We start from the raw sequence: 19,285 nt of genomic DNA, 5'->3' as shown, positions 1-19,285 counted from the left end.
ATCATCTGTGGTAATAATAATAAAATGGGTAGTAGTGACTTTTGACCTTTTACTGTTATCTGGGGGAAATTTAAAGGGGACCTATGATGAATTTAGTCTTATCCGACTTATAAATACAATGATGGGCAAGCAACTTACAAAAGGTAGTAAGCTAAGCTACAAGTTACTCTTGATTAAATGTAGCTAAAAGCTACAGGCGAAGTAATGCCCAGGGAATTGCGGCAAGCTACACTACAAGTTACACGGCAAAAGTAGCTTTCTACAAACCCCATTTCTATATGAGTTGGGAAATTGTGTTAGATCTAAATATAAAGGGAATACAATGATTTGCAAATCCTTTTCAACTCATATTCAATTGAATGCACTACAAAGACAAGATAGTTGATTTCCAAACTCATAAACTTTTTTTTTTTTTTTGCAAATAATCATTAATTTAGAATTTCATGGCTGCAACACGTGCCAAAGTAGTTGGGAAAGGGCATGTTCACCACTGTGTTAAATCACATTTTCTTTTAACAAAACTCAATAAACGTTTGGGAACTGAGGAAACTAATTGTTGAAGCTTTGAAAGTGGAGTTCTTTCCCATTCTCGTTTTATGTAGAGCTTCAGTCGTTCAACAGTCCGGCGTCTCCGCTGTTGTATTTTACGCTTCATAATGGGCCACACATTTTCGATAGGAGACAGGTTTGAACGCCAGGCGGGCCAGGAAAGTACCCGCACTCTTTTTTTTACGAAGCCACGCTGTTGTAACACGTGCTGAATGTGGCCTGGCATTGTCTTGCTGAAATAAGCAGGGGCGTCCATGAAAAATACCGCGCTTAGATGGCAGCATATGTTGTACCAAAACCTGTATGTACCATTTCAGAATTAATGATGCCTTCACAGATGTGTAAGTTACCCATGCCTTGGGCACTAATGCACCCTCATACCATCACAGAGGCTGGCTTTTGAACATAGGTCGATAACAGTCTGGATGGTTCGCTTCCCCTTTGTTCCGGATGACACAATGTCGAATATTTCCAAAAACAATTTGAAATGTGGACCCGTCAGACCACAGAACACTTTTCCACTTTGCATCAGTCAATCTTAGATGATCTTGGGCCCAGAGAAGCCGGCGGCGTTTCTGGATGTTGTTGATAAATGGCTTTTGCTTTGCATAGTAGAGCTTTAACTTGCACTTACAGATTTAGCGACAAACTGCATTTAGTGACAGTGGTTTTCTGAAGTGTTCCTGAGCCCATGTGGTGATATCCTTCAGAGATTGATGTCGGTTTTTGATACAATGCCGTCTGAGGGTTAGAAGATCACGGTCATTCAATGTTGGTTTCCGGCCAGGCCGCTTACGTGGAGTGATTTCTCCAGATTCTCTGAACCTTTTGATAATATTATGGACCGTAGATGTTGAAATCCCTTAATTTCTTGCAAATGCACTTTGAGAAACGTTGTTATTAAACTGTTTGACTATTTGCTCACGCAGTTGTGGACAAAGGGGTGTACCTCGCCCCATCCCTTCTTACCTGTGGGATGTTCCAAATAAGTGTTAGATGAGCAATCCTCAGCCTTATCAGTATTTACTGCCACCTTTCCCAACTTCTTTGTCACGTGTTGCTGGCATCAAATTCTAAAGTTAATGATTATTTGCAAAAAAAAAAAGTTTATCAGTTTGAACATCAAATATGTTGTTTTTGTAGCATATTCAACTGAATATAGGTTGAAAATGATTTGCAAATCATTGTATTCCCTTTATATTTACATCTAACACAATTTCCCAACTTATATGGAAACAGGGTTTGTACATCAGAGCTACATTTAACGGCATTTATATTTATGGACCCACATGTACAATATCAATGTTAATGTAACTGAGGGTGTACAAATGGTCCCAAAAGGGGTCAATTAGTATTAACTATCAGTCATTTAGCCGGGGACACCTCTCGGGGTTGCCGCACTCCAATGTATGTACTTACTTTAGTTTGCCTTTTCTTTGGCCCACGCCTATGTTATTCATTTTCTCTACCAAAAGTACGAAAACAGCATCTATCTACCTCTTGACAAACAGTCAGTAATGGTTATGTGCAGTAAAACATTTCATTAACTCAACCTTACTAAACCTTAATGTGAGTTCCTAAATTTGTGTTCCACATCTTAAATGAAGAGAGCAGTTATGATTTTGGTTTACAGAGTAAACAACAAATAACTAAGGTTAGTGGCATTGTTTTCTCTAAAGGGATACATTTGTCTTAATAGAACAAGGACATTATTGCGGGTTTCTTGGACGTCATCTTCATCATTGAAGGTAAAATTTAATCAGCGGAATAGAATTCCTCTGCCATTATCTAGTATTTTCCCTTTTTTTTTTAATCGTCATCTTGAAGCGTCCTGCCTCTGTCTCCCTCACTCCTTCGTCGTCATGTGACATGAGTGCATGACGGTTATGATATTGCTTACTACATATCTTGCCTCTGATTGGCCAATCCGTAATGTTTTGCCCTAACCTTAGCCAATTGTGTCTCATTATACGAACACCAACCAATCTATGTATGTATGGATGTTCTCATTCATCCAGGGCTTTGTATTTTTTTTAGGGGTGGGCAAATTAATGCGTTAATTACGAGTTAACTCATCAATCTATTAACGCCGACAATTATTTTATCGCACATTTGCGTATGTTGTTTACATGCTTTTATTTTGTTAACGCTTTTTCTAAGCAAGATGGCGACGCCCGGACGTGCTTCGGCGTCGAGGGGCTCTTGGTAAAGATGGAACATTTAGCAAAAATACCGGACAATTCTGCAAATTTCATGGCTGGCTTACAGCGTGGTCACTCCGGGATCACTTACGACCGCCAGACAATTCTGAATGTGGATAGATCGGGCCGTTTTGGACTGAATGACGCGTGCTTGCTAGACCGGCTAGCTAGCATGGGAATACTTTGCCGGCTACATCCAGCGGCCTGTGAAGCAGCAGAGTATATGTGTTGTGTTTCTATTTATCAATAATGCAGACGAGGCGTGTTGGCTGAGTTCTTAACGTTTGCTTTCAGAGCGTGCATATCACAACATACAAGATGCCGTCATGGCGACACAACCTATACCGGACTACCTCGCATGCTCGTCACTCCTGTTGCATGCTGGGTGGGGTAGTTCTTTTTTTCCCTGGCTCATAACATCACAATATAGTACCATGTACATGATGCGTTCAGTTTATCAAAGCACCAAGCAAACAATCGGAAAATTCCCATCATATCAATTCCTAGATATGGTCATGATTGTTTTAAGTGCACTACGCAGAATAAACACAAGATCATTAATATTGCTACTACAGATAATTTGATCAAAAATTCCCTAAAACAGCCCACTACCTATAATATAGGTTTTTTAAACATAAGATCCCTGATAAAAAAAATGTTTCTGCTGTTACCTCAGAAATTGCCTGTTCAGATGTTATGATTGTGGCTCAGAGATTTGTATGTAGATTATATTTATTTTCCATAACAAACAGGATAACTTAAATACTCTGGCAGTGGCAATAAGCTTAAATGTTTGTATTTACACTTTTTGAGTTGATTTTCATAAAATATGTTATTTAACTGCTACTGTTTAACAAGGACTTATTTAAATTATGTTTGCACAACAAATGTTTTGGCGCTTTTGTTCATGTGGGAGAATATTCCAATAAAGGTGCACTACACACTACTTTTGAATTCATTATTGGGCTTTGCGTATACAATGCAGTTAATCACGATTAATCTGAGAAATAGTGCAATTAACTTCGATTAAAATTTTTAATCGTTGCCCAGCCCTAATTTTTTTCCATGTTTTTTGGCCTGGATTCAGAGTTCATTTTCTCTCTTTGTAGCTTGTGGCTTTGATGTAAGCTACCTAGTTACATGGGTTTTAAAGTAGCTAAACTACGGAATACCTAATCGTAACTAAGTTACTGCCAACCTACTGGAAAATGTAGTTCAGCCTTGTAGGTTAGCTGACCTAGAGGGACATAAATGCTGCTAAAACAGCTTTTAATACAGAGTCTGAATCAATCTAAGAGTGTGCAGGTGTACCTAATGTTGTGGCTGGGTGAATCTGGGTGAATAGTCTAATTTTAACTGTGTCTGCAAAAAAGTAAAGTTTGTCTTCAGTTTATATATAGATCCACTATGGATTGGACTTTCACAATATCATGTTAGATCCGCTCGACATCCATTGCTTTCAGTCCCCTGGTTCTCATAGTCATCATGGTCGACGTCCCACTGGGGTGAGTTTTTCCTTGCCCTTGTGTGGGCCCTACTGAGGATGTCGTTGTGGTTTGTGCAGCCCTTTGAGGCACTTGTGATTTAGGGCTATATAAATAAACATTGATTGATTGATATATTCAAAAAGTAAACATTTTTTAAAGATAAATGACACTTCGGAGAGGGTGAGGCGTGGTTTCATTTGCAATCTGAGAACGCCTTTAGAATCGAACAGCATGTAGACAGACTCCAAAAAATTCTAAAAAAGACTGTGGGTCCAACTGTACACCAATGCATACCCAATACATAACATCTAGTCCAAAATGAAGTGCTTTAAAGACAGGCAACACTGTTACACATGGAAAAAAAGAAACAATAATAAAGGTGCATAAGGGAGCCCATGCGTGATAAAGGAGCGAGGAATGTGGAAAAGAAGGTGGACAGACCAAGCACGTCATCTTCTAAGCCCACAGACCCAAAAAAGGACAGAGAGAGAGGACAGCGTACCCGACGAGGAGTCGGAGGATTTTAGAGCAAAAGACCAACCATCAGGGGTCATAGACGCACAGTGAGGTAAGCGCAGCTCCACAGGCTTCTGGAACTTGAGTCCGTGAGGGCCACACATCACCAGCGGACTTAGCAGCGTTTCTCCTGTGCGGACACGCAACAACGCTTAGACACAAACACTGGTTCATTTGTGGAAAGAGCCACGAAAAATGAAACATTCATCATTTTCAATGTCAACTAGAAACGCATGGTTGTGGGCGTTAATTACAATATCATCTCATTTGAATATATGCCATAACGCAAAACTCTGTGTGTATATGTAAAACGCACCTTTTTGATTTGTCATAGAAAATAGGGATGGCGACATGGCCTAAAATCCATATCGCAATATATATTGAGGCCAGGCCTACTGCAATAAAGATAAATATCATAAAATATTACTTGGTATATAAATGATAAAAGAACCATCTCAAAACGGGTTACAGGGGCTCCTAATTGAGCTGATGACGGTAACATACTGTGTCAGTTGTAGTATTTTCTCAAAACTGTTACTAATCTACTTGCTAATTTACTTTTAATACTCAGTTACCGTATTTTTCGGACTATAAGTCGCATTTTTTTTCATAGTTTGGCCGGGGGTGCGACTTACACTCAGGAGCAACTTATGTGTGAAATTAACACATTACCGTAAAATATCAAATAATATTATTTAACTCATTCATGTAAGAGACTAGACCAGGGGTCACCAACGCGGTGACCGCGGGCACCAGGTAGCCCGCAAGGACCAGATGAGTAGCCCGCCCGCAAGGACCAGATGAGTAGCCCGCTGGCCTGCTCTAAAAATAGCTCAAATAGCAGCACTTACCAGTGAGCTGCCTCTATTTTTTAAATTGTATTTATTTACCAGCAAGCTGGTCTCACTTTACTCGACATATTTAATTCTAAGAGAGACAAAACTCAAATAGAATTTGAAAATCCAAGAAAATATTTTAAAAAATTGGTCTTCACTTGTTTAAATAAATGCATTTATTTTTTTACTTTGCTTCTTATAACTTTCAGAAAGACAATTTTAGAGAAAAAATACAACCTTAAAAATTATTTTAAACACATTTACCTTTTTACCTTTTAAATTCCTTCCTCTTCTTTTCTGACAATTTAAATCAATGTTCAAGTATTTTTTTTTTTATTGTAAAGAATAATAAATACATTTTAGTTTGATTCTTCATTTTAGCTTCTGTTTTTTCAACGAAGAATATTTGTGAAAAATTTCTTCAAATTTATGATTAAAATTCAAAAAAATATTCTGGCAAATCTCAAAAATCTGTAGAATCAAAGTCTTTTGAATTTCTTTTAAAATATTTGTTCTGGAAAATCTAGAAGAAATAATGATTTGTCTTTGTTAGAAATATAGCTTGGTCCAATATGTTATATATTATAACAATGTGCAGATTGAATTTTAACCTATTTAAAACATGTCATCAAAATTCTAAAATTAATCTTAATCAGGAAAAATTACCAATGATGTTCCATAAATTATTTTTTTATTTTTTCAAAAAGATTCGAATTAGCTAGTTTTTCTCTTCACTTTTTTCGGTTAAATTTTGACTTTTAAATGTCGAAATTGAAGATAAACTATGTTTAAAAATTTTATTTTCATTTTTTTCCTGTTTTCTCTTCTTTTAAACCGTTCAATTAAGTGTTATTTTCATCATTTATTCTCTACAAAAAACTTTCCGTAAAAGGAAAAAAAATGTACGACGGAATGACACCCATTTTTTCTTATGTATATAGATTTATTTATTAAAGGTAAATTGAGCAAATTGGCTATTTCTGGCAATTTATTTAAGTGTGTATCAAACTGGTAGCCCTTCGCATTAATCACTACCCAAGAAGTAGCTCTTGGTTTCAAAAAGGTTGGTGACCCCTGGACTAGACGTATAAGATTTCATGGGATTTATCGATTAGGAGTGACAGATTGTTCGGTAAACGTATAGCATGTTCTATATGTTACAGTTATTTGAATGACTCTTACCATAATATGTTACGTTAACATACCAGGCACCTTCTCAGTTGGTTATTTATGTGTCATATAACGTACACTTATTCAGCCTGTTGTTCACTATTATTTATTTATTTTAAATTGCCTTTCAAATGTCTATTCTTGGTGTCGGGTTTTATCAAATACATTTCCCCCAAAAATGCGACTTATACTCCAGTGCGACTTATAAATGTTTTTTTTCTTCTTTATTATGCCTTTCTGGCAGGTGCGACTTATACTCCGGGGCAACTTATACTCCGAATAATACGGTACTTTCTGTTTTAATGGTTCTATCTACACTTGCGTTGAATTGTAATAAGCACTTACTTTTCTGTTGGTTGGATACTTAACATTAGTTTTGCTGATACTGATACTTAAAAATGTCAAGATCCTGCGCTCCTCTGCCCATCCTGATTACCTCTCAATGAACTTTTCAAGATTTGAACCGTGCTTACAGCCGAAAACAACGCAAGCGTAGGGTGTTTTCCTTGAAGAAGGGCTAAATGTCGCCTATTGACAACAGACGCTGGCTTGACCATCTCGCATATTCAATGAGCAGGACATGACGTCATGTAAATCCAAATAATATTAACTTTAAATGATAGATACTAAAGTGAGTAGATTTTTCTTCCTATTATTATTGCATTATCTAATTTTGGGGGTCAATTCTTTTATTGTTTAAAAACTCAGCATATAAATCAATATACCGGGAGGCTATGAGGGCAAAATCCAACTGATTATGAGCCAATATCATTTTTTTATTTTATTTATTTATTGAGAACTATCCACTTTACTTTACTCCAGAAATTGTGTGTAGCATTCAATGAAACATATTTATTACATCATCTGATTTACAACAAAACTGGCAAATTGTAAATGTAATGAAATCAGCTTTATAAAAATGTTATTGTTAATATTTTCAGTTCCAAACGCTATAATAACACTGTCAAAGTATCAGATTTGGACACGAAATTGGATTGGGATCTGAGGGCAAACTCTCTGATCGGGACATTCCTAGTTCCGCTTATGCTACACAGACATTCCTAATGTTTTTGTAAGCGAGGGCGAACCTAAATAAAATAAATAAAACAGATGCTAAATCTTCTGTGGCGGGACAAATTCATTTGTGGCGGCTGCCACAAATTAACACAAGTTTGGAAAACACTTGTACATAACTACTGTTAACCAAAACTGATTTACTACCTTCTAATACATACTTTGAATGTAAGTGTAATCTTCTCTTACTCAGGAAAAAAGGATCACATTTTGGCTCATGTTAAGAACTTGAGTACTGTTACCAAAACACAGAAATTGATTGAAACAAAAACAATCTGTATACTGTGCACTACAGCAGTATCCGTAGTCTAGCATCCATGTCAGTTTCCACCCCGTAGGACTGGAATAGCTCAGCTAACCACTAACAAGAAGCATTAGCTAATGATCATTCATGTTTGTTTTTTTACCAAGGTTGCTAAAAATGAACATACCCATAAGACCAGAGCACTGCCATCTTGCAGACATGCAATGTTTTGTAAGCTGCTTCCTGCTAACAGAAGATGTTACTCTTCCTGTTGGGACTGACCTTTCTCCTTGTCCAGGGGGGGCAGGATGCTGTTGTCGCGGCAAACCTTGAAGTAGATCTCCTGCTCCACGTTCTCTGGGATGGCGCCCTGGGGGATAATGATGCTGACACCTGTTTCAATGGAGCTAAGGACCCCTCCGTTGCAATTGAAGACACCTCGTGCGGTGGCGACCACCGTGTGCCCTTCGTCCTCGTCATCATCATCCAGTGCGCCGGGGCTGCAGCAGAGATGACAGTCATCAGTCAGTTCAGTGTCAGAGGGGCACAATACTCAAGACGAGCAGAACAATGACCTCCCTGTGAGATGCGTGTGCCATCAAAGCCGTACCTTACAGGGATGGCCTTGGGGATGGCATTGATGTTATTGTGCTGGTATTTGGGCCTGTTGTCCATGGTGCGCGTGAAGGTGTCCAGGCCGCTGTCATGGTCCAGTGGCTGAGGTGACAGTTGGGGCTTTCCCCCGCCGGGATTGATGAGAAGGTCCGTTTTCCCCTGTGTGTCGTTGGGTAGGAGGTTGTGGTTGAATTTAGGACTCTCAAACTTGCGCTCAAAAGGTCGCGCCGAACTGGTGTACGGCTTGGGGACGTAACGGTTATAACCAATGGGGGCGGGGGCGGCAACAGTCTTCGGGGGTGCCGGGTCAGTGCCGTTGACTGGGGGCTTGTCAGGGAGTGCCCTCGGGGGGAGATAGCCAACCGGTGCGGGTTCCTCCCTGCTAATGGGTCTGAGAGCTGCCAGGTCAGGTTTGGGATTAGGTGAGCTCAACGGCTCTGGTATAGAATTTCCTGAATGGAAATACAGAAAAAGACAAAAAATAAATAAAAGATCCTCAAGAAATGACAATAAATATAGAGGATAGGACAGTCTGCATGTAATCAGCTGCTATGTATGTACCTTCTACAACAATTTCCTTGTGGTAAAAGGTTGTTTTAATCAATGCCCACAGTTGAACACAAGCACAAGCTGAGTTGATGCACAGATACACATCATTGGTGCGGCGTGGCACAGATGTTCGAGCAGCCTTCCAGAAACCTGAGGGTTCCTGATATGAATCCAGCTTCAGCCATCCTAGTCACTGCTGTTGTGTCCTTGGACAAGACACCCCACCCACCTTGCGCCAAGTGCCACCCACACTGAATGTTTGGTGATGGTCGGAGAGGCCGTAGGCGAAAGTTGACAGACACGTTACGGTCAGTCTACCTACAAATGTAGCTTACCAACTAGTGTGAATGTGCAGTGAATGAATGATGGGTTCTCAGTGTAACACACTTTAAGTAACTAGATACAAGTGTGATTTAAATAATAATAAAACAACCCATTATCAATATTTTGCATTCGCAAAATAAGTGAACAAATGTGTAAGTAAATGTTATGAAGTGGAAAAGGGGCAGGTTTAAGTAAGCTTTGTTTCTTCCTACTCTTTTTCGGACATGTTCAGAGATATAAAAAAAAAAAATGGGTTGAATACGTATCTTGTTGAAATTGCATACTGTACATATTTGAAATAGACTTCAACCAACCAAAAACCATAAACGAAAGTAATAACTACGGCAGCAAGATTATAGAGCTTACCATGACCAGGGCTGAGTTTTGGCAGTGTATTGGGTGGGATGGCAGAGCCAAGGGTTCCGTACTGAGAGGAGGGGCTGATCTGAGACAGGGGCTCATATCGCTTCTCACCTGAACTAACCTTTTCGACAGACTCCACTCTAATGTAGGTGAAGACAAACAATAAAAGTGTAAGTGAAGACCGATAAGTGGGTGGAAAAGTAGGAACATTATTGTCTGGCAACGGTGTCAAAAGGTGTGTCCTTCTACCTGTTGTACGGATAAGACAGTTGAGCTGGTTTGACAAGATCATGGAAGCGATTGATGCCAGGACTGGGTAAGCCCATGGCTTTGCTGTCGAAGCTACGGCGATCAAAATAAGACAACTGTTTCCTGTAGTACTCCTCATCCTCATCTGCGTCATAGTGATTTGAGCGCATGACATCATCAAGTTGTTTTGTGTGAGGCCTCTGTGGCTCAGGAGCCCTAAAAAAAAAGAATGAAAATAAATAGATCATGATTTTGCTCATCCTGAAATGCTATTTCCATGCATATATGAGCAGGAAAATATCAATTTGTGGTGTATGTACACCTGCAGTTGCCCCCACTAGGTGGAGCTAAAACAACAATAAATGTGTGAATGGGTCTACCCAAGTTGCCCTTCATTTCCCTTTACAGTAGCCTCAGGATGCTGTAATGACAACTACACACCGGTAGGTGGACCTTTCTTGCTCCAGGTTGCTGAGAGAATTGGCCTTGAGAACTGGACAAGGTGCACTTGAAGGCTTGGGAACATCTGCAGGCTAAAAAGGAAATAGAGAATATCTTAAGTTTTTCATAATCATTATTCCTTTGCAGTTAGTGAGCTCTACAGTTGCTGCTTCAACATTGCACTGAGGTGATAGCTGAGAAAATTACCCTGAGAACTGTTGCATCTCCTTCTTTCGCTCTGTCCATAGAAACTGAGCGTTTATTTTCAAACATCTTCACTCTGTTGAGCACCGACTGTGGTTTCATGTTTAGGTCTTCATCCCGGTCTTCCCGTTGGAGAGGTGGAAAGGTTTTGGTGCCTGGAGGGATGACTGGCTCCCCTGGGGATGGGAGGGCCTCTGTTTTAGGAGGGAGTGCTGGTGGCTCAGAGTTCATTGCAGGCTCGTGCATTCCTGCCTTAAAGCCCCGATGAGGCCCGGGAATGTAGGTAGGCCTTAGACCCAGGTCACTATAGTACTGCTTTGGCGGTTCTGGTGAACGCGGTGAGTTTATTGGGAAGCCGTGAGTTTCTGCCTCATAAGGAGAGCGGGCATCATAGCCTGCTGAGGGTGGTGGTGGGGGTGGTTCATCATAACGAATGGGCGTAGGTTTACTGTGGCGTGATCGTCCATCATACCCAACAGGAAGGGGCTCTTCATACCGTGGTTGTGGCGGGCTGTAGTCTCTCCCTGGGCCATCCTCGTATAGGGGCCGGGGGTTATAGCTGGTGGGTTGCTGGTGGCCCTGTTGGTAACCTGGGGGCTGAGAGGAAGAGGTCTGCTGGTCGTAGGGAGACCACTGTTCATTGTACTGAGGCACACGGTTCTCGTAGTGCAGGTGAGGGTCAGCGTTGTGAGGCTTTGGTTCTGCGTAGCCGCCTCCATCGTAACAATAAGGCGGGTGGTCGTATTCGCGGTATGGCTGCTTGTCCTGGTATGAAGGCTGGTGACTGTAGCTCAGAGACTGCTTCATGCCATGGTTAATTCTCACAGGTTCATCCATGTTGTACAGATCTTTTTTGTACATCTGTGAAGAGACATTATTAAATTAATGCTTCTGTTAAATATCAATGGCGATTAATCTAAGCTTATCAAACACTGTGTTCAAAGATAGATAAAGTAGTTGTTAGACAATATCCTAAACACCAAATAGAACAAGGTGTGAAACTTCAAAGTGAAAGTTAATGGAAACGAGCATACATACAGTAAGTAACACTTTCCAAATCATGACACAATTTGTCGAAGTGCAAAAAAAACAAGCAAACCTTTGTCCATTATTCAAAACATGTTCTGAATGCCTGTTTGACAAGATGCCTTTCAAGAATGATTACAATCCACATTCATTAGTTATTAATACAGTTTCATTTCTGAAAGGCCTCATTTCAAACATATGATGTGTAGCCTGTAGACAGCAAATCAATAGCTACATCACTTCCTATGGAAGAAAGTTCATTTGTTGGCATCTGCTTAGAACAAAACAAGTGAACATAAACACAATGCAGTGTGTTGAAGTGAGTTGTTATTTTCCATAGGGAGAATTGCTTGACGGAAATCATTATCAAAAATACTGTCTGCAGGCTAGCGTTCATCATGCAACCAACATTCAGTTTGCGTCTAATGCAATGTCAAACTACTGCACTACGACACAACACATCTACTATTACAATGTAAGTGCTCTTTTTATTGTCTACAGAAGATAATTAAAGCTGAAGGAACCGACAAGACATTTGGAGCCATGCAAAGGAAGTAAGAGGCAACAGTTAGGTCTAGTTGTGGATGTCTTCACCCTGGCCAAAGACTCATATGTACGCGTCACACATTCTCTGGGAGCCAGGGGCACTCGGTGGGCTCAGTGAAGCACACAGTGTGAGCATTTCATGCAGAGAGCAAGTGGGAAGCATGTGCGAGAAGACAGGCAGTTAAAACAGCAGGCTGGGGCCCAGACCCGGTCCAAGTGGGCGGTTGAAACAGCGGGTACCTTTGCTTCTGGACCGGTTGGTCCAGATGAGTGGGGTTCGGGTGGCGGTGGTGGGGGATGAAAAAGCTCAGGGGCAGGACTGGGGCTTCTAAATGAGTCAGCCTGAGAAGCTGCAGCTGCAGCAGGCGGCTCCTCTAGATGCATACCCTCTAGCTGTACAGGCTGCTCAACAGCAGAGGGCGCTGGAGGCAACGGGGGCATGGGCAGAGAAGCCTCATCTTGCTGTGAAGTATTGTTAAAAGACATTTACAAACACAGCCTGCTAAGGGCACACCAAGAATAGCTCACCCAAACACCTCGGTCTTCACCGAATCAGCAAGAAAAGGCGCTTGAAAATGTTTGATTCTGTCAGATAATATACCAGTAGCTTCTAAAACATGTTTGACATTTAGGCTAGGTCCACAATAACACAATTGTCTTTATTTTATTTTGTTTACCCACTTCAGGGTCCCAAAACATTTGTCCAAAATCAATGTTGTTTAAAATTAACAAAATGCAAAGAAAAATGTAACATTGTTAATGTGGACATGGCCTTAGTCAACTATCAAGATGACCAATGAGCGAACCGCTCAAGTATAGAGTTTTTCTATCCACACAAGTCAAACAGAGTACAGGGGTTTACAAGGCTACTGTTATTACCTGCTGCGGAGAGGGCAACTTATATCCAGTGGGGTCTATACGATTAGAAGGGTCTGGTGGCACTGGGTGCTGGTATCCAGGGTAACCAGGGGCGTCCTGAATGACAGGTGGATCTTCCTTCACGGGTTCGGAAGACCGCGTGATGGCGGGCTCCGTGGGCAGACCCACCTCGTCATTCAGCGTCTCATCAAGCTCCTGATCTGTGTATGCTCCTCCCTCTGTGTCTGTGTCCTCGTAGTCGGACGTGTGGCGGCTGTCCGTGCTGTACATAGAGTACTCACTACCTGGTGCAGACAGGTAGGACAGGCGGTCGTCGTGGATATCCAAGTCATCCTCCGTGGTGCCATCCGCCTGAGAAGAAACCATTTATCTTTGGGCTCACAATTTACATTGCATTAGTTTTCTGTTACAGATGTACAAAAACAGTGAAAGTTGTTGCTCACCTTGCCCTCAGACACCCACACCAGCTGGTTCTGTTGCTGCTGGGTTGTTTCTTTAAGAGCCCCGTACCAACCATCGTTCATGTTGTTCAGGTTGATGGTGGCTACAAAAAAAAAATATTTGTTTAAGTATTGTATGATAAATAATATTACTTTGTGACCACTCACTGGTAAACAGGTGATGATTATTCTTCCTCAGTTTGATGGCTCGCTCATAGAGCTTTCTGGCGCTTTTCCTAGACTCTGGACAAAGTCTTGTCCTCATGTTCTTCACACCCTGCTTGTTGTCAGGATTTAGGAAGACTACTATTGGGTACCATTGAGCATAGTTCAGTCTGTCCACAGCATTAGGGGTGATGTCCAGCACAGCATGTTTGTCCTTTTATGAGTGAATAAATAAATAATGGATGTGAGTTGGGGTGAAGACAAATCTATGGAGCCTTTCGAATGTAACAAAACATTGAGTGCTTACTCTGTCAATGATTTGTTTGATGGTGTGAAGACGGATAATTCCTGAACTCCGCTGGTCTGTTCCGGCATCTCTTGGTTCACTCTCTGGAAAACAATAAGAGCAATGCATGACATTTCAAACATAACCCATGAGGTTTATGTTGCGGTTATGTTCAAAGCATGAATCGTAAACATACTTGCAAGCTCATAGAGATCTGGCTCTTCTCTGGAGAGCTTTTCTCGCGCAACGTCAGCGATAGGCCCAAATATGACGACAGGTCTTAAGAAACCAGCTACAATTACAAAGACCAAATTATAAATGGTAGATTTGGAATAAAAGGTATGCCATTTTTACTAGTGCACGGTCAGATTTTTAACCTTCTCTCAGGACAACCCTCTCATATGCCGGGAACTTTGTCTGGACTGGCTGTGAGGAAAGATCTTCTCGGCTCTTCCTGAGGTTCCTCTTTGAACTGCGAAGACCACGGAACCTCCAGAAGTCCGCCCTGTCGCCCCCAGCTGTTTTGGGGAGTGTGTACTGCACGCTGGAGAGCTGCTCTGCTCTATTAACGTACCACAACAAGACAGAACACTTGACACAAAAGGTAATGAATGTGTCATACACTTGGCACTGCTAATCTGAGTACTGTTGGCAACGAAGAGCATTTCAAGTAAATTACAAGACTGAAATCCCAATGGTCCATTCATTTGATACTAAACTATAGGGATGTAACGGCATCAAAATCTCATGGTACGATATTATCGTGATATATGTCCACAAAAAATAAGACTTATTTTACAGTATTTACAGTACAGTGTATACAATGAAGTGGCAGGACTGTTCAGGATAAACTGTACGCTCAAATGTTCTATCCATCCATCCATTTTCTTCTAAACATAATTATTATTACAAACATGTATTTTTAAGTGCAAATACTTGTGAAGGAACATCCACTGTTTCAAGAAAATATTTTAAAAATCCTTACAGTTGTTGTCTTTAAAGTGACACTGAGCCTATCTCAGCTGCACACGGGCGTAAGGCGGGGTAGACGCTGGACAAGTCGCCACCTCATTGCAGGGCCAACACAGACAGACAACATTCACACACTAGGGCCAATTTAGTGTTGTCAATCAACCTATCACCAGGTGCATGTTTTTGGAGGTTGGAGAAAGCCGGAGTACCCGAAGGGAACCAACGCAGTCATGGGGAGAACATGCAAACTCCAGACAGGGAGCCCGGGATTGAACTCAGGACCTTCGTATTGTGAGGTAGCCCACCTTCCGCCCATGTGCAGCTGAGATAGGCTCCAGCACCGCCCGTAACCCCGAAAGGGACAGGCGGTAGAAAATGGATGGATGGATGGATGTAAATATTGCGTGTAACAAGTGAAAACAATAATGTTCACTTTAGTGTCCTTCAACTTTTACTTCGAGAAGCAGTGTCCTCTGCAGTGGACATTTTTTATATAAGTCTGGAAAATGCTGTTTCTCAGAAAAGTTACTAACAATATAGTTTTTAATAATGTAAATAACTCACAAATTACATTTCGCTTCAAACATATTTTCTGGGTGACAGTTTATGAGGTGGCGACTTGTTCAGGGTGGACCCTGCCTTTTGCCCGAGTGCAGTTGGATAGGCTCCAGCCCACCGCAACAGCGGCAAAAACACACGTTAGAAAATGAATGGATGGATTGAAGATTTAATCTTTACGTAGCTTTGCAGTTTACTCGTATTTCCCACAATGGAACAGTTTTTTTGGGCGATTTCCCTCGATGTGGTGCGACATGAACGACTAGCTCTTTGTCGCCTTGGAACCGCTCGAGACGAAAGGGGCACGCTTAGCTTTGCAGAACACGGACTTTCTTACCTCCACCAAAGATGTTGTGTTTTGTTTGTTAGCAACTTAACTCAAATAGTTGTGGACAGATTTTGATGACATCATCATGGAAATGTCCAAAAGAAAATTCCTCTTATAGACTACGAGTACAAACAGAGGATTCTGGGAGATGTAGTTCATTTTCAGACCCGGACAACGATAAAGCGACAAAAAAAAAAAAACACACCTGTTTTTGTTCGGGATGATGCCCCTCTCCACCTCCTGATGGTTCTTGCCAATGCGAATAGCAAGCCAGGAACCCAGCTTGCCATTGTAGAGGGTGTCCACCACACGGAACACCTCGCCCTTGTTAAAGCTTAACCCGTACGGAGATTCTTTCTCATACTCAAAGTGGGTGCGGATGTAGAAGGAATCGCCCACATCAGACTCCACGATCCGTCTATAGACTGAAGAGGAAATGAGCTGATCAGCGAAAATATCAAATTAACTGGTCTTTTCTTGCGTTCCTTTATCAATATTTAGTTACTAACCATCTTTCTTCTTTTGAGCCAATATGGTTACCTCTTCACCTTTAGGAAGGTCCAGGAGAAATAGCACTGCCTCCTCTCGGATTATGTTTGCAAAATCAACATTGTTTACCTGCAATTTGATCAAACACAATTATTTCGAATGCTTTTTCACAGAATAACTTGCAGCTTCTTTCACTCTTTTTAAACTAATTTAAGATTATTGGTGGCATGTATAAAACTTTAATTGAAGGTTCTCCTATAGTTGTTCTACTTGTTCTCCACGCTGCCTGGGAAACTGCATGTTTTACTGGTGTATAAGAATTGAAGTCATTCCTTAAAGAAAGGAGGTGTAACAAAAGAGATATATTGCTGTGAGGAAATGGTGCAAACAGTGAAAGGAAACAGTTTTTTTGTGTCTGCTCCCTCAGGTCATTGCTAAGAGACCAGCCCAGAGGTACAGGAATTCTGAAGCAAGCATTGTGTACAAGCAAGAATTTAAAAAAGGGGAGGTGCTTGCATACGCAATAAAGCATCGCCACTCAGCTCCTTATTATTCACATTAAGAAAAAGAAGAACTTTTTATTTTCGTACATTATTTTCCAGATAATTCCAAAAAACGACTAATTCTGTTGAAAAACAGCAACACAGAACTTACCCTGAGAATTTGGTCACCCTCTTCCAGGCCCTCCTTTGCAGCTGGGCTATCCTCCAGCACTCCAGCAACAAAGATGCCCACGTCATTCCCTCCCGCCAGCCGCAGCCCCACACTCTCACCCTTTTTGAACTTTACCAGCTTCATGCTTGGCCTAAAAAGGGAGAATAAAGAAAACAGTCAGACTTTAATAGATGTGATGCCATTTTAATGGAATTCTGGTGTTTTGCAAGAAATAGTGAGTAAATCTCTGAGCGCCAACCAACTTTGTATTTTCTTGAATACAAACTCAAAAGGGACCTATGATGAATTTTATCTTTTGTGACGTATAAATGTTTTTACAACATTCGATACTCGTGATAAACATCAAATTATAAGGTTCATGCATTTTGGCGGCAGCTTGCACGCAGTTTTGGATACATCTGTTCGTGGGAATTTGCAGTCGGGCTACGTTGTGACGTCACAGCGAGGTAGACATACCTTTTTGGAAATTAAGTCAGGCTCTCAGCAAGAGGGCTCATCACCCTTTGCTTTAAGCTACAAGGAAACAAAAAAAGTAGGATCAAGTATTATCTTCATCTAATCGTGGCGTGTGCATAATAACATGGACGTGAGACATGCAGTGTACCTAATGTCACCGGGAGAATCTATATCCCGTTTATGATGTTTACTTATTGTCTGGAAAGAACATAGCAGTAGCGACTTTAAGATATATATATTTCAAATGTGTACATTTTCAAAAGATATTTTGAATACTTTTAGATAGGGTGAGGTGTGGTTTTATTTGCAATTTGGGAACACCTTCAGAAATGAACATCTTGCAGAAAGACTCAAAAAACAGGTAACAAAAGTGACTATGGCGCAAAATTTACACCAAAACTTTTCTAATGCATACTATCTAGACCAGGGGTCCCCCAACTTTATTGAACCGGAGACTGGTTTAATGGACATTTTATTTTCACTGATTGACTTTCCACATGGGGCAGGTACAACTCACCCTAACACTGAATTAGTGGGAGCCCTGGCCTTTTTCTTATTGCAAAAAAGCCTCCAAAGACTTTGCTAGCATGTGGGTTGATTTTTGTGGCTGATGCGTTATACTTCATCGTCCAGGACAAGAGCATAGATACATAATTAAACTAGATATACTCGCTATTACTGACAATGGATTTCTATTTCTATTGATTTCTCTTTTTATTCTAAAAGTTATGTATTCATATTTTGTGCAATATTTCATCCAGAGATACACTTATGTATGTTTTTTGGTGCAATTTTTCATGCGTAAACACATCTATTAATACTAACCAATAGCACTTTAACGTAAAATTCTAAGGAAGATGTGTATTGTCTTCCTTCAGTACACCAAACATATGCAATAATTTAGAAGACTTGCACATTAGCACTTCTCCATTTGCCGTATCCACTTTAACTACCATGGTGACTTTATAATTCCTTTCCTGAGCTGAGGTCATGCAGCAACCAACTGATTTATATGGGTCTCCACTTTATTTTATTTTCATTACTATATCTGAGTCTTTGTATTTTATTGAACTATTTATGTCTGATGTTGGTGCGGTCTAACTTGACCTTTGATGGACCCTGTTGTATATACCATCAACCTGCCGGGGACTGCCGATGGAAATGAGCTTTGGGCTAAGAATCTGGCATATTTACATTTTATATGTTCATTAATGTGCATTGTCCCATGTAACAAATACAGGAGTTTTATCACATACCAATGAACAAGCTTTTTGGTGTGTCTAGTGGAACAGGCAAAAGTTTGGTCAGGAAAAAAAATAGATAGATAGATAGATAGTACTTTATTGATTCCTTCAGGAGAGTTCCAATGTAATTAATTATAGATGTAATGTTTCTGTGCAGCCCTTTAGCAAATGCATCACGGACCAGTGGTTGGGGACCACTGATCTAGACAAAAAGGAAGTGTTTCTAATGTACATTAAAATCAGCATAGGTCCCCTTTAAATTAATTAACAAGACCCTGCTTGAGTGCAGCAGGGTTAGGCTCCAGCCCTCTGCGACCCTGAAGAGGTAGAAAATGAATGGCTGGATGGAAATGAGCAGATGTATTGTTCTACATCAATATTTCACAATAAAAATAATAA

At 40.7% G+C, this 19,285-nt stretch overlaps 1 protein-coding gene across 9 annotated transcripts in view; it reads right to left on the bottom strand.

Annotated features, from left to right (window-relative positions):
* tjp1b (tight junction protein 1b) overlaps positions 1-19,285 on the bottom strand; it is a 129,085-nt gene that overhangs the window by 1,817 nt on the left and 107,983 nt on the right. For 4 of the 9 annotated variants that reach the window (XM_061917331.1, XM_061917330.1, XM_061917329.1 and 1 more), the window contains exons 11-27: positions 17,166-17,316; positions 16,532-16,640; positions 16,228-16,447; positions 14,542-14,726; positions 14,361-14,456; positions 14,186-14,268; positions 13,882-14,092; positions 13,717-13,817; positions 13,274-13,624; positions 12,635-12,856; positions 10,826-11,683; positions 10,619-10,710; positions 10,178-10,393; positions 9,932-10,068; positions 8,688-9,144; positions 8,360-8,577; positions 4,740-4,883 (exon numbers count right to left, since the gene is read on the bottom strand). In XM_061917331.1, the coding sequence (XP_061773315.1) occupies positions 4,740-4,883; positions 8,360-8,577; positions 8,688-9,144; positions 9,932-10,068; positions 10,178-10,393; positions 10,619-10,710; positions 10,826-11,683; positions 12,635-12,856; positions 13,274-13,624; positions 13,717-13,817; positions 13,882-14,092; positions 14,186-14,268; positions 14,361-14,456; positions 14,542-14,726; positions 16,228-16,447; positions 16,532-16,640; positions 17,166-17,316 (3,851 nt within the window). The remainder of the gene's footprint in view (positions 1-4,739; positions 4,884-8,359; positions 8,578-8,687; positions 9,145-9,931; positions 10,069-10,177; positions 10,394-10,618; positions 10,711-10,825; positions 11,684-12,634; positions 12,857-13,273; positions 13,625-13,716; positions 13,818-13,881; positions 14,093-14,185; positions 14,269-14,360; positions 14,457-14,541; positions 14,727-16,227; positions 16,448-16,531; positions 16,641-17,165; positions 17,317-19,285) is intronic. The other 5 variants (XM_061917332.1, XM_061917325.1, XM_061917324.1 and 2 more) reach the window with 4 other exon arrangements.

The sequence above is a fragment of the Nerophis ophidion genome, linkage group LG12 (genome assembly GCF_033978795.1).
Source record: "Nerophis ophidion isolate RoL-2023_Sa linkage group LG12, RoL_Noph_v1.0, whole genome shotgun sequence".
Classification (NCBI taxonomy): Eukaryota; Metazoa; Chordata; class Actinopteri; order Syngnathiformes; family Syngnathidae; genus Nerophis; species Nerophis ophidion.
The sequence above is the reverse complement of the archived record's forward strand: the minus strand, read 5'-3'. Positions and strand labels throughout refer to the sequence as shown.